At 35.8% G+C, this 16,063-nt stretch overlaps 1 protein-coding gene across 2 annotated transcripts in view; it reads left to right on the top strand.

The window, feature by feature from the left end:
- Positions 1-16,063, top strand: part of BRWD1 (bromodomain and WD repeat domain containing 1) — a 122,066-nt gene that overhangs the window by 25,874 nt on the left and 80,129 nt on the right. Inside the window, exons 6-10 of one of the 2 annotated variants that reach the window (XM_067739508.1) lie at positions 1,636-1,734; positions 2,078-2,238; positions 3,393-3,614; positions 13,370-13,470; positions 14,621-14,691. In XM_067739508.1, coding sequence (XP_067595609.1) covers positions 1,636-1,734; positions 2,078-2,238; positions 3,393-3,614; positions 13,370-13,470; positions 14,621-14,691 — 654 coding nt within the window. The remainder of the gene's footprint in view (positions 1-1,635; positions 1,735-2,077; positions 2,239-3,392; positions 3,615-13,369; positions 13,471-14,620; positions 14,692-16,063) is intronic. The other variant, XM_067739509.1, reaches the window with a different exon arrangement.

Genomic DNA, 16,063 nt, shown 5'->3' with positions numbered 1-16,063 from the left:
TGAAAATGAGCACCAAAAATGTACAAATGCATGGTTCTTTTTCACCAGTTTTTTTTGCGAAATTATGTGGTAGCAAAATGTTTGGAATTGCTGTTCTTTTTCTGTTAGCTTGGTATAAATTACTTAGACTCAGTATATGTATGTGATATGATCTATGTATACAACGTGGCTTAACTGCTAATGGGCAAGAATGTTGGCTCTTCTGATCCTGAGTATACGTCAAGTTCATCCCTCATGATTATTTTTAAGATCTGTTGCTGACGTGATGCTGCCTCTTAGATGCTCCACCAGTGTAAAGTTTGACTGAGAAAGAACAACCCTTCCTCTTGGTTCCATGCCAGACTGGTTTGTCAGCTTTAGTTGTTTCTCAGTGCTCTTATGGTCATGCCACACTGTGGCTTGAATCAGGAAACTGTTCATATTCTTCCTTTTTCTGTGTCCCTATTCACCTTGTAATTATTCTGTTTTAGGTTGTTATATAGTAGTTGCCTGGGTAGCCTGTTTTCCTGTTTTCTTTACTTGTGTCAAGCTCAATGTCGTTTTGTGATGAGCACTGCTTTAGAACTGGCAGACCTTAGAAGAAACTTCAGCAAGCTGTCCTAGGGTAGGGACCATATTTCTCTGTTTTGTACTAGTGACGCAAGAGGATGCCTTGTAACTGCTCTTTGATAATGATAGTGGTAATGAATTCATTCATGTAACACATGATATGCCTGTTAGTTTGGGGCACCCGAGGCTCAGTAGAGGGTTTATATAATGCCTTTCTTACCTTCCTCTTTCAGTTGTGAAGAAGCACATTTCTAGCACAGCATGATCTGTATTCTGCTGCTATCTCCTATAGAGGGGGTAGACAGTTTTTCTTAGTATATTTGCTAAGAGGGATGGGATTTGAGAATTAGTGTTCAGACTCAAAGATCCTACATATGCTCTTTTGTAAAGGATTATCTATGATCCTAAAACAAGAGGAAAGTCATTTAATTTTGTCAGTACTTTCTAAGGAGATTAAAATCATGGTAATATTGGCCATCATTATTTTTAAAACTCAGTAGCATTTCAATAAGTTAATTAAGTCAGGATTTTCTTATAAACCAAAAAAATTGAAATTTTCCTTACAAAAATTTCTGGTTTTGGAGAGTTGGATCGGTTGTGATTAAGACCTTTATCATTAATAATTGTATGGTATAATTCTGCAATGAAAAATAAAAACCTGTTTGGCATTGAGTGGGACTTGGAGTCAAAAGATCTGGTTTTATGGTCCATCTTGACTAATCATTTACAGTGGATCTCTTTAAAGGTCCTGGAACCTTTGAGCCTCAGTTACCTCACTTGTAAATTGGCAATGATACCTACCTCACAGGGTTGTTGTGAGGATTCAATGAGATAATGTATGTGGAAAGCACTTTGTAAATTGTAAAGTGCTACACAAATGTTAGTTGTTGCTGTTGTATCTGAGATGTCTTAAATTTTTTTTTCCTTCAGAAATAGTCTAATAAACCTCTAGGGCTTTTCTGTTAAAGTATATTAGTTGGTAAACCTTTGAATAAACAGTTTATTACAATATACGTAAGTATTCTATAAAATCTTTCTTGGGGTTAACTTTCAAGATTTTATGTGTATCTAAAATTCATTTTAAAGACTGCAGGCACACAGTTTGGAAGGGCTCTGCCTTTGCTGCTCTTCATAGAGGAAGACCTCCTGAAATGCCGGTGAATTATGGTTCCCCACCAAATCTTGGTAAGTGAGGTTGACTTTTTAGAGGCCCAAAACCATTTTTAAATTTCTTGACCAACTGTGTAACTTCTATATTAAAACTTAAAAGGTAGTACTGGTAATGTTGTTTCAGATTTGTGGTTTTCCTAAAATTATTACTAAAAGTAATAAAAGTCAATGAAAACAATCTTATTTTAATAAGAAGTCTGTACTAGTGCTTATAGTAGAAGAGAATTGGGAAGAAACTTCGTCTTTAGGATTTCTCGAGCATTGATTTTTGTGACCCTCTAGAAATTGTTTTGGAGGTTTTCTTAGCTTTTTACATATTGGCTCCCCCTTAACCACTTTCATTGTTTTTATTTCCTAGTGGAGATACATCGAGGAAAACAACTCACAGGGTGTTCCACTTTTAGCACAGCATTTCCAGGAACTATGTATCAGCATATAAAAATGCACAGAAGGATTCTCGGACATCTATCTGCTGTTTACTGTGTAGCATTTGATAGGACAGGACATAGAATCTTTACAGTGAGTTAACATTTTAAACTCAATTTGGTATCATCTGGAGCACTTTAGTGTGCCTCAGAATTATCTAGAAAATCTTATAAAACATGTAGATTCTATCTTTCCTCTTTGTCAGGAATTTTGACTCAGTAGGTCTGGTGTGGGGCCCATGAATTTACATTTTTATTCAGTATCGCAAGTGATTCAGATGCAGATAATCAGGCCTTGCGTGTTTTTTGTGATACACTGATTTAGAGCAGTGGTTCTTGAGCATGATCATCAAGGATGCTTAAAAATATGCATTCCTAGTACTTCCCCTCCAGCCCATTCTAGACCTACTGAATTAGGTTATAGTATGTATTAACCAAAAACAGTCCCCCCAAAACCCCTCTACATTAATCAAAAAGACCCCCTTCCCCCAAATCCAAATCTCTACAGGTGATTCATATTCACATTGATTAATCATGATCTAGGGGAATTGATTAACACTGAAAGATTATTTTATAATTGTTGTAAAACTATATGTAAATATTTGGAATTTAATTTACCATTTTAATGTTTTAAGGGAAAATTAAGGTGGGTAAGAAGTTTAAATTTCATTTTTCAGTTGTTGAGACTCAGTAGATACTCAAATATTTGCTGAATGGATGGATGCTTGCTGGTACTATAAATTTGAGACTCTGTTGCTTAGTTATTTAAAATGAGTGTTCTAGTCCCATTATTTTTTGTTTTTGGAATTGCCACTTAATCAACTTGTGAAACATAGATCAGTCTTAACTAACATTTGTCAAATTATTTAGCTTGATGTGAGCTAAACGAACGTTTAACCATTGTTAATTGAAATGGGTGAGCCATGAACTTTTAGTTGGACTTATTCCATGGCAGAGAATTTGGGGAAAATAGTATTTATAATAAGTCTAAGCCATAGAAATGAAAACTTCAAGGTATCTTTATTATTTGATTTGAAGAAAAAACTATTATAAGTGTTCTTGGCTGTCAGAAAAAACTATTGTAAGTGTTGTTGGCTGTAAGATTCATAATTTGCAGAATGTTCTACAGTTGGAAAGAGAGGAGGAGTTATAGACACTTAATTTGAGTGACATGTAAATGGTATTTTTTTAAATGATAAAAAAGCCTTGCTGTATTAACATTTTATTTTTGGGTGTATTTTTTCTCAGGGTTCAGATGATTGTTTGGTGAAGATTTGGTCAACACACAATGGCCGCCTATTATCCACATTAAGAGGTCATTCTGCAGAAATTTCAGATATGGCAGTAAACTATGAGAATACAATGATTGCTGCAGGGAGCTGTGATAAAATAATTAGAGTGTGGTGCTTGAGAACTTGTGCTCCAGTTGCTGTGCTCCAAGGACACACGGGGTCAATTACATCTTTACAGGTAAACCAGCTTTAGTGTTCACATTTGTGTATTATCTCCTTTTCCTTTAAAACTCTTTTTCTTTGGAGATGAGAAATAGTAAGATGCTTAGTAGTTATATGCTCTATTTTAAATTTAGTAATGAAGAGAAATATAATTAATCATAGTTCCATGAATCTTAGAAGGGTGATATAACAAATATGTAATGCAGTTAAGAGCTGTATATAAAGGCTTGATGGATGACTTATTGTTTCCCTAAGGTTTATAGTTGAACTGAATGAGTGTCATTACACACTCATGGTGTTAAAGGAGAAAAATCATCAATTTAAGACTTGTGGATTTTGATGAGTGGATTAAATTTGCTGAAATATATTAATTTTTTTCCTTCCTGGGGGATGTTAATTTTGAACCACATACACAGTAGACAGAATAGTATGATGAACCCCTATGTGCCCATCACCTCAGGCCAATTCTTCAGCCATTTCACCTTGTACCCAAAGCAAATCCTAGATTTCATATCATTTCTTCTGTAAAAAACTTCAGTATGTCTTCCTAAAAGACATACTGTGTTTTATTAGAAACATTATCATCACACTTGTTTGTTGATGTTCAAATTTCCAGTTGTTTCATAAATAGCATTATTTTGTTTAGTTTGTTTGAATTAGGAATCAGACAAAGCCTGTACCTTACAATTGCTATAGATTAAAAGAATTTTAAAACAATTGCACAGTGTTGTCCAATTTTTTTTTTATAACCACTTACAGTTTCTTTGTTGAGGAAGTTGGGTTTATCTATAGAGTTCCCACAGTTTGGGTACCATTTGCTTCCTTGTGGAGTAGATAACATGTTTCTTTGTATTTCTTGTAAGTTGGTTGTTGGATCCAGAGCAGTAGTTTTATTTAATGTGCATGAGAATCACTTGGAGGCCTTGTTTAAAACACAGATTGCGGGGCTTTCCTGGTGGCACAGTGGTTAAGAATCCGCCTGCCAATGCAGGGGACATGGTTTGATCCCTGGTCCGGGAAGATCCCACATGCCGCGGAGCAGCTAAGCCCGTGCACCACAACTACTGAGCCTGCGCTCTGGAGCCCGTGCTCTGCAACAAGAGAAGCCACGACAATGAAAAGCCACAACAATGAGAAGCCTGCGCACCGCAACGAAGAGTAGCCCCCTGCACACCGCAACTAGAGAAAGCCCGCATGCAGCAATGAAGACCCAACGCAGCCAAAAATAAAAACAAATATAGATAAATAAATTTATATAAAAACAAAAAAGACAAAAAAACACAGATCGCTAGGCCCCAGTGCCAGAAATTTTGTTTGATTCAGAATGTTGGAGGCGGGGCCTGAGAATTTGCCTTCATAACAAGTTCTCGAGTGCTGCTTCTGCTTCTTCTTTATGTATTATTATTATTTTAAAAATTTTATTTCATTGTATCTTTTATTTTATTATTTATTTATTCATTTATTTAATTTTAGCTGCGTTGGGTCTTTGTTGTTGTGTGCAGGCTTTCTCTAGTTGCGGCGAGCGGGGTCTGCTCTTTGTTGCGGTGCGTGGGCTTCTCATTGCGGTGGTTTCTCTTGTTGCAGAGCACGGGCTCTAGGTGCATGGGTTTCAGTAGTTGTGGCATGCAGGCTCTAGAGCGCAGGCTCAGTAGTTGTGGTGCACAGGCTTAGTTGCTCCGTGGCACGTGGGATCTTCCCGGGCCAGGGCTCGACCCCGTGTCCCCTACATTGGCAGGCAGATTCTTAACCACTGCGCCACCAGGGAAGCCCTGCTCCCCCTTAGGGACTACACTTTCAGGATCATTGATCGAGAGGCTTGGTTACCTTGAGGTATGTTCTTCCAGGCATTGAACGTCTGGTGGACTCTGCAGTCGTCTTAGATCCATTAGTACTGAGAATGGTGCTACTCAGTCATTTTTTTTTTTTTTTGAAAATTACGTTTTGTTAGTAGATAATGATTTGTAAGGCCTTTTAAGACATGTTGGTGCTTCTGATTTGAGTTTGAGTAAGACAAGCAGAGTGGTTTCATTTTCATATGTGAATTTACCTAGGGTATATGTTAAGTGGTCTATAAGTAGATTTGGTGTGAAGTTCTGTGATAAAAGTGACTTTTCTCAACTCCTGTGGCCAATATTCTTGAAGAATAAAGACTGCAGACTTATTTTTGGAGGATGACAACTCTAATTGGGGTTGTGTTTTACTTTGAAAATGTAAGCAAAATTTTTGATTTGCCTGTTTATTTTTTGGCAAGGAGTATATTGTTCTCTAGAGGATTTCATAGGTTAAAAATTAATTCAAATCCTAGCTATGTTCTAGAGGTTAAAAAAATTTTTTTCATTTTGTTATTTGGTATGAACTTATAGGCAACATAACAGCAAATAAGAACATTTATAATACTTTTTGAGGGTGTCTGTCTTAAAACCATTAGGGAATTCTTCAGTGTGAAAGTGGAGCTCTGGACTTCACCGAAAGCCCCATTCTTTTGGTAATGGGGGCCCACATGTGTTTACTACCTACTGAATATATCAAAAAACTCTACTTGGGTGGTGATAGGTTTTTATACTTCAGAAGGCTTATCTGTGCTTGCTAGTGGTTACTCTGAAGTTCAAAGTCAAGCAAATGCATGATTTTAGTTATTAATCTTTTTCATGTTCTTTGCCTTGTTGTTACTGGCATGTATAAACCATTTTAAATTTTAGTAAAGGTTTTCTTTTTATTTATTAAAAAAATGGTATATAAGTAATATGGTTTGCAAAAAAATTAGACAGTAGTTAATAGCAAATAAAATTAAAGACTTCCATAATCTTACCATCTAGAAATAATCACTTTCAGTATTTTAGCACACACCTTTCTCATGGGTAGCAGTATACAGTGTCACTTAATATAATTTACATTCTCAAAAATGTTAGTATTAGACTTAACTGGGTTAGAGGTAGAACCTTTTGTCTATCTAAGAGGATCAAGTGAACATTCTTCAGGAGTAAAAGACATAATGCAGAGCTGGCAACTATAGAAAAGCTGGATGAGGGTGACAAAAGTATCTGAAGTACTAATGAGAAATTATGGGACCAAGATACAGTAAATAAGGAAAGCCCAGGGAGAGGAACTTGAGTTTGAAGGCATATGCCAGTTTCACAGGAGGTGGCTGAGAAGCTTAGCTGAAATTTTGACAGACTTGTAGGGTTGGGGAGGATATATCTTGGAAGTATGTATGCATAATAAATTCATAATAAATATGCAAATTTCATCAGAGAACTAGAAGTTAGTAAAAAGGAAATTCTAGAATTGAAATATATAACTGAATTTAATAATTCAGTGGATGGTTTTAACAGTGTATTAGATGCAACTGAAGAAATCAAAGAGAGAATTAATGAGCTGGAAATGGGGTTAGAAGAAAATAAATAGATGGAAGCACAGAGGGAAGAGTTTGGAATGTACTGAAAGAGATTAAGAAATAGACAGGAAATGCTGAAAAGATTCCACACGTGTATACATACATATATACCATATGTGTAATTGGAATTCCTGAAGAAGAGGAGAGAATGAAGCAAAAGCTTTGTTTGTAGTGATAATAGCTGAGAATTTTGCAAAATACGCTAAAGAAATAAAGCCACAGATTGAAGAAACACTAAGGATCCTGGGCAGAATAAATATACAGACATACTAAACATTACAGTAAAAGCTTTAAAACCGAAGACAAAGTGAAATCTTAAGTAACCAGAGGGGAAAATAAAGAAGGTATAAAACTGACGGCTAGCTTCTCAGTAGAAGCAGTGGAAGTTGATAGACAAAGGAGTACTCTTCTTAAAGTGTTAATAGGAAATGACTGCCAGTCTTGAATTCTGAACCTACTGAAAATACCATTGAACTACAATAAACACATTTTCAGACAAATGGAGAGTTTCTTAGTGATGGAACAGCACTAAAGGGAATTCGAAATAGTATCTATTAGGCAGAGAAGGAATGTGATCCCAGGCTTGGAATAAGAAAGAATGAAGAATTAAAAAAAAATGTGTGTGAGCAAATGGAAATAAACATTGACTCCATGCAACACATGTAATGTCTTAGGGTTTTAAATTATGTATGGAATTAAACTAACAGTAGTAATAGCTTGTATATAGGGAGGAGGTAACTTTAGTATTTGTTAGATCTTTGCATTTCATAATCTCTAAAATAATTAAAAGACTAGCAAGAGAATATATAACTACTAAGCTTAATAGAGGGGGAAATATGGAATAATAAAAAAGCAAGAAAGGAAAGAAAAAGAAGTGTAGGAAAAGTACTGAGATGAAACTAGGATATCATTAAATGGCATTGTAATCATAGATTACTTGTAAATGCATTAAATGGTCCGGATAAGAGAGAAAGATTTCAGACATAATTGAAAAACAAACCTCACCTTCAATATAAGGGTATAGGGAGTCTGGATGTAAAAAAAAGTAAAGGATGGAAACAATTATCCAAAAATTAACCATAAGAAGGCTGGTATAACATACTAATATTATTAGATAAAAAGGCATTAAGGCAAATACCAATTTTAGAGATAAAGAGGGACAATTTATAATGATTAAATGTTTCATTAGGCAGGAAGAAGAGTTCTGAATTTGTATGTGTTCAGTAACACAGCCTCAAAATACATTAAGCAAAAATAGAACATATGGGGAAAAATAGACCTCCATAATATTAATGGGCAATAAGCACATCTCTGGCTCTCTCAGTAGTTGGAAGAACAATCTGTGTCATTAAGAATATAGATTTGAACAATGTAAATAATAAGCTTGATCTGTATGATACACTAGAACACTGCGTATTATATTCACATCATTTCTTTTCAGTCTTAAGTGGATTATTATATAAATATTGTCCACATTCCAACCCTTAAACTAAGTTCTCAATAAATTTGAAAATACTGAAAATAATCTTAAGTATATTCTCCAGTAGTGCTATTAAGCTGGAAATTAACTAGCAGCCAGAATTAATAGAATAATCCTCACTTTTATAAATTAAGCAATACACTTTTATGTAACCCATGCATCAAAGATGAAATCACAATAAAAATTTGAGAATATTTTGAACTGATTAATAATGAAAATATTATAATTATAACTTGTGGGATATAGAGTTTGGTAGCCAGCCACCAAGATGGTGCCCAGTGATTCTTCCCTCCTCATGCTGTTACCCATTGGTAGTCTCCTTGTTGAATAGGGTTGACCTGTGTAACCTATAGGATACTGGGAAAGTGATGTAGGGTGACTTCCATTGCTTGATTGTGAAAGGTTATAAGACAGTGGGAGTCACTGCCTTATTCTCTTGACGTGAATGGAAACATCTGTCTTATTCTCTTGACTCACTTGTCTTGAGGGATGCCTGCTGTGTCATGTCGACAGGGCACTCAGACAGCCCTATGGAAAGGTCTTCATGGTGAATAATTGGAGTCTCCTACCTTAGCCGTGTGAGTTGGCCTTTCTGGAAGCATGTCCTCCATCCTCATTTAAGCCTGGGCTGACATCTTGACTTCAACCTCAGGAGACCCTGAGCCAGAACCACCCTGCTAAGCTGTTCTGAATTCTTGACCCTTAGAGACTGTGAAATAATGAATATTTACTGTTGTTTCCAGTAGCTAAGTTTTGGGATAGTTTGTTATACAACAGTAGATAATTAATACCCAGCTGAAGCAGTGCTGAAAGGGAAGTTTATAGCCCTCAATGCATATATTAAAGAAAAGGCTGAAATTCAGTGATTAGATGTATTTCTCAGAAAGTTAGAAAAAGAACAGGAAACAATTAAGGATGGAAAAAATAATCATAACAGTAAAGAGTATCAACAAAGCCAGAAGTTCTTTGAATGAAATACTAGAAATGGTGTAAGACTGAGATTAATCTAGGATCAAAATAGAAATATCATAAATATTATCATATTTGAAAAAGGGAATCACTATAGACCTTTCAGACACTAAAAAGTATATTTTAAAAGTTTTATATGGAAAATTTGAAAAAGTGAATTATTCTAAGACTGGCACAGAAAGAAATAAAATCTGAATGGACCTGTAACTATAAAATGCATTGAATCTGTAGTTAAAATTCTTTCTCTACCTGTTAGTATTTCTGTCAGAAATGTTTAACCTGAATCACATGAGGAAGCAGTCAGACAAATGCAAATTAACAGTTTATGAAAGCAATCTATATCCTTCAAAAGCTTAGTTTCAAAAAGACAAAAGGTGGGAGAACTACTTTATAAGGGAACTAAAAACTGTGACAAATATAAATATGTGATTTGGATCCTGTCTTTAAGAGAGGAAAAAAAAAAGAAAACCTATAATGGACATCTGAGAAATTGGGGGAAATTTCAATATTAATTGTATATTAAATGTCTTGAGTCTAATAAATGTATTATGTAGGAGAATATCATTGCTCTTAGGAGATACATGCTGAGGATTTTAGGGTTGAAGTGTCATGATGTCTGCAACTTAGATTCAGATGGTTCAAGTCCATCCAGTAGCCAGGGGCAAGTGTGGCAAAATATTAACGATTGGTGAATCTTGGTGACTGGTATGTGAGTGTTCATTGTACTATTCTTGCAGCTTTTATGCAGATTTGAAAGATTGCAAAGCGACATTTGGGGAAAATGAACAAATGCTATACTATCACTGCAACTGTTCAACATTAGCAAGTACTACTAAGCAAGAAAAAGCAAAAATGTATAAATATTGGAAAGAAAGAGAAAAAAATTCTCATTTTCTTTTTTTTGGCCGTGCCGTGTGGCATGTGGGATCTTAATTCCCTGACCAGGGATCTAACCCCTGCCCCCTGCAGTGAAAGCATGGAGTCCTAACCCCTGGACTGCCAGGGAAGTCCCCCAAATTCTCATTTTTCAAACAGTTTGATTACCTACTTGAAAAAGCCAAGAGAATCAATGGAAAATGCCTTGACAGATTTCAGTTTAATCTTACAGTAGTTGTGGGACTAGATAGTGATAATGGCTGCAGAGTATTGTGAATGTACCAAATGCCACTTAATTATACATTTTAAAATGGTTAAAGTGGTGAATTTAACGTTGTGTGAATTTTACCCCCTCCTCCACTCCCCCATGCTAATAGCTCTGTCTAGAATGCACATGTGAGCACACAGGAAAGATTTGCATTTTAACAGTTAGTAGGACGGCTTACTACCTTTAAATAATGCATTCTTTAATAGCAAAATAGAGGATCAACATATATTAAAGACTGCTTATTTTGTCACTGAATAAGTTGTAAAAGTAGAAGTTATTATGCTCTCAGGCACATGTTATATACTAGACAGTTACTCAGGATGTGTGATTTCAGGAAAACTGTTTTGACTTTGGAAGTAGACATGTGAGATTGCAGTACAGAATCACAAAGCCAAAAGGGACTTTGAGAAATTGCAGTTCTTACTGTTTCCTTTATTTAGAGGTGCATGTTACAGTCATCGATGAGTAGCTTTGAGGTTGGTTAATAAAACATGGCTATATGTCAGCGATACTGCATTTGAGGAAATGTTGTTACTTAGAAACAGTAAAAGGAAGGCTTCAAAAGTTAAAAATGCCTGTTGGGTACTAAAAAAAAAAATCTCTTTTTTTTAACTTAAGAGGATTTACCTGGTGAATTCTATAAAACCTATTAGAACTGCTGAGAGCTTAGTAAAACATTTAGATATAGGACCCATGTCCTAAAACCAAAACTTTCTTATAAACCATCAATAATCAGTTTGCAAATATAATGAAAAAAGTACATAATTCATAATAGCAACAAAAGCTTCACATAGGAGTAAACTTACCAGGAGACGGGGAAAGGTCTTAAAAATAATGGCAGAACCTTGGGTGGTGGGGAGGGAATAGTCTAAATAAGTGAAAATTTCTACCATGCTCCTGAATCAGGAGATTCAATGTTGTAAAGCTGTCACATCTCCAGATCATGGTGTAAAGTCAGTGTATTTACATTTGAAATCCCAGTTGCTTTGTTTTAATGGAACTTGGCATGTTATCAAGTTCATTTAGAAAGAGAAAGATAAGCACAAATAGCCAACCACCCACCCAATCCCTCAAAAAAAACCCTCAACTTTTTGCGATACTAGGTATTTAAAAATGCTTTAAAAGATGTTATAAACAGTATAGTGTCAACCCAGGGCTAGACAAAGACATCAATGAGACAAAATAGAGAGCAACAAACGTCTTGTGTATCTGTCATATTAAGTGACCTGTGTTCTAACTAACTTTAATTAAAATTCTTTACTCTGTGTTTGCAAGGTTACAAATTTTACCTTGTTTTAATTAACAAGAATTATCCAATTGTTAATATAATTTCAGTTACTACTTTTAATGGGATATTCTCTAAAACTCATTGTTAGTCCATATTCTGAAACATATCTACTTAGATGTAAATAATCACTTAAAAAACCCTTGATTTCATATATTCGAAGAGAAGGAGCTTAGAAGAAGCTTCACTGAAGAAGTCGTAGGTTCAAATTTTATCTCTCTTACAAAGTGTATATAACCTTGGGGAAAAGCATGAAACAGAGCTAATAAACTATCTCTCTCTGGCATGTTGTAATGATAAGTAAGTATGTAACTCATACGGAAAAACAAAACCAACGCATTTCTTCCCAACACTTCCTTTTCTCTTAATGGCAATACTGGTCTTCCTTTTGCATAAGTTCCTTTATCTTGAATGTCTCATGAGTCAGCAAGTTGTGTTGCTTCTTTCATGAAGGTAGGGGGTACTGCCATCCAGTTAAGGTTCTTGGATCAATTGGATTGATTCTTGGTTCTTTATCTTATCTGTTCCTTTTCAATCAATATTATATACTGCTGTCAGACAGATCTTTGGGTTGCCTTCAGTGTTTTACTTGAGAACTACAGTTAACCTCTTAACTTGGTGTTATTGGGTCCAGATTTTCTATCCATTTAACCCATTTCCATACCACTTCCAAAATGAACACTTAGTCTTATAGATCTTTCTGTTAACTATCACATTCCCTCTCACTTTTGTATTTTTGTTCATCTTATTCCTTTGCCTAGTGCGTTTTTCTTGTTTTCCTTATATTTTTCTGTCTTTTAAGCTGCCTTAAAAGCTGCCTTTGGTCCAGGATGTCTCTGGACCAAATTGATCTTGCTTTCCCCAGCTTGTTTGTGTAGCACAAATGTTAGCCCTGTTCCAAAGTTACGGTATAATTTTTGTGTTTTCTTATAATACTTTTATGGTTTTGTTATTTAAATATTTAAAATGTTGATCACTTGGAATTTATCCTGCTTTACAGTCTGAAGAATGGATCCATTTTTTCCCAGATTGTTGCACAGTTGTCCCTTTACCATTTATGCATTTACGATCCATTGTTTCCTCAACTGATTGAGATGGCTCCTTTATCTTAAGTCTTGTGTATTAGGGTCCAGTTTGGACTTCACATTTTTCCATTGGTCATTCTGTCATTGTGTACCTACTGTGCCCCATAGTTTTAATTAATTGGCTTTGTGGTCGGTTTCACATTGATAGGACTAGATCTTTACTTTCTCTTTGTAAAAGTTTTTCTGACTGTTCTTGTTAGTTTTGAAAATAATCATTTATTGAGATCACATTACATTTACAAATTAGAGATAGACTTCATTTTTTACAGGTTATGAGTTTTCACTGCAATAATATTACCTATGTTTTGGATTTCTTGTGTTTTACTTAAAGTGTTAGTTGAAGTTAACGTTGAAAAACTGTTTAACTTCAGTAGCAGCTCAGGAAGCTGAATTGCAAATGTTATTCCTTTTTAGTTTAGCCCAATGGCCAAAGGCTCTCAAAGATACATGGTCTCTACTGGTGCTGATGGGACAGTTTGTTTTTGGCAGTGGGATTTAGAATCCCTGAAATTCAGGTAAGTGACTTTAATTGTGTAATAAGTTTTCTTTTTTAATGTTGTTACAGTTTAGTGAAATGAAATCTGATTATAAAGAGAAATTGTGTATTGTGGTTCCGTTTTTACTTTTGAATTTAATTTTTGTTATACACAGCATATGTGCCATATTGACTACTGTTTACACTGTACGATTTAGATAGTTGGATATGTAAAAGGAGCATAGCCATGCTGTCTTAGTGGGCACATTTTTTTGAAAAAGAAAAAGTGATAGTATATATGTGAACATTTTGAAAAATGTTAGAAAAGTATAATTACATGGGCAGAAATTTAGGAAGGATCCTTTAAGAATCAGACCTGGATCATAGCCCTGCACTGCCCAGTGTGTTACCCGCTAGCCACATGTCTCTATTGAGCACTTCGGGTGTGGCTAGTGCAATTGAGGAATCGAATTATTAATTTAAATTTAACTGATACGATTCAGTTATTACAAAACTTTTAAACGTATTTCAAACAACTTGAATATGTGAATTTAGTTTTTCATCTATAAGTTTTATGAAATCTGAGTACAGATCAAGTATTTTTGATGAAAACTGTTCAAATTGAGATGTATTATTAGTGTCTAGAATGATCTGGAAGATTTAAAAGATTTAATATGAAAGAACCTAAAGTTCTCAATAAAACTTTATTAACATTGATGTGATATTTTGGATATATTGGTTTAAATGAAGTAAAACTAATTTTATCTTTTTACTTATAATGTGGCTACTAAAAAACCCTAGTTTTATCTTTATACTTAATGATGTGGCTACTAAAAATTTAAAGTTACACGTGTGGCTCGCATGCCCTTTCTGTTGGACCATGCTATCACCCGGTGGTTCTACATCCTACTCTGCGGCCTCGATAATGGATTCTCTCACACTGTCTGAGCTTTAGTCACCTAAGTTACAGAACGGGGGTTAGTAGGCTTGCTCTTTCTGTATACTATGTTCTGTATAAGTTTGGGGATTGGACAGTTCTCTGAAATCCATCCAGCTATAACAGCATATGTGGAAATATTTGGTATACTGTGAGGTACTAGAAATAAGATTATAACATTTAAATATGCTAGATTAAAACCAATATTTTAAACCATGTTAATGTGCTAAACTAATGTATTTTTCTTTTCAAGTCCACGTCCCCTGAAGTTCACTGAAAAGCCTAGACCAGGCGTTCAAATGCTTTGTTCTTCTTTTAGTGTTGGTAAGATAACTTTAGTGTTTTTTTCTTAGTTTTATTTTAGCATTTTGAATGACCACATTATGAGAGAGAGCTGGCAGAAAGGAGGCTTAAAGTGTCCATATGAGCAGTTCTTGTGCCATGTGCCCTGTGTGTATGATAAACCAAGAATGTGGTTCTTTTAACTGAACTGCATGTTTTTCGTAGTTTAAATTTGTTTTCCACACATCTTGTGAAATTATTCTCCATTTTCTTGTACAGTGGACTTGTGTGAAACCTTTCTTTTTGGGAGAGGTCAAAGATCTTTCCCCATAGGAGTCTGAAAATTTGAACAAGTGAACTTTATATTCCAAAGCTAGGTTTAGGTGTGTAAAGCTGTTCGGAAAGCAGAGCCCCTTTTCATGCATTTTCAGAGCCGCAGCATCTTAAAGTCATTGTCACAACTAATACAGCAGAAGGAGATAGTGAACATTTCCAGTCTGAATTAACTTTTAAAAATTAAGCCTCATTTGATGTGTGCTTCCTGCCCTCCCCCCCCACCCCAGCACCACCAAACAATTCTCCGACACTAGTTAGGTATCCTATAATTCAACTCAATTCTGACACTACCTACCTAGAGAATAGTGTGAGATCCCACAGGTTAAGGGCTCAGTCCTACAAGATGCCCCACCTACCCCCAGCCTCAGACCAGGTTGTCACCTGTGCTTCTGACTGATGGGCTATATAGAGCAGAGATTCCCACAACTTCCTCCTTGGATTTGATTAATTTGCTAGAGCAGCTGACAAAACTCAAACATTTTACTCACTAGATTTTCGGTTTATTATAAAAGGATATAATTCAGGAATAGCCAGATGGAAGAGATGCATAGGATAAAGTACATGGGAAGGGGCACTCTCTGGGTGTGCTATTCTTCTCTGATCTCCACCTGTCCATCAACCTGGAATCTCTCTGAACCTTGCCCTTTTTTTTGCGGTACGCGGGCCTCTCACTGTTGTGGCCTCTCCCGTCGCAGAGCACAGGCTCCGGACGCGCAGGCTCAGCGGCCATGGCTCACGGGCCCAGCCGCTCCACGGCATGTGGGATCTTCCCAGACCAGGGCACGAACCCGTGTCCCCTGCATCAGCAGGCGGACTCTCAACCGCTGCGCCACCAGAGAAGCCCTGAACTTTGCCCTTTTGAGTTTTTTATGGAGGCTTCATTACATAGGCACAGTTGGTTAAATCATTGGTCGTCACTGTTGATTCAGCTCTCTCCCAGCTCTCTTATCACATGGTTGGTTCCCCTAGCAGTTAGCTCCCATCCATAGATGCTTTCCAAAAGTCACCTCATTAACATAAACTCTGTTGTGTTTGAAATGGGTTTGATGAAAATCAAGACACCAGTATCACTTCACTT

Source organism: Pseudorca crassidens, chromosome 5 (assembly GCF_039906515.1).
Source record: "Pseudorca crassidens isolate mPseCra1 chromosome 5, mPseCra1.hap1, whole genome shotgun sequence".
Classification (NCBI taxonomy): Eukaryota; Metazoa; Chordata; class Mammalia; order Artiodactyla; family Delphinidae; genus Pseudorca; species Pseudorca crassidens.
This window is presented reverse-complemented; position numbering and strand designations above follow the sequence as displayed.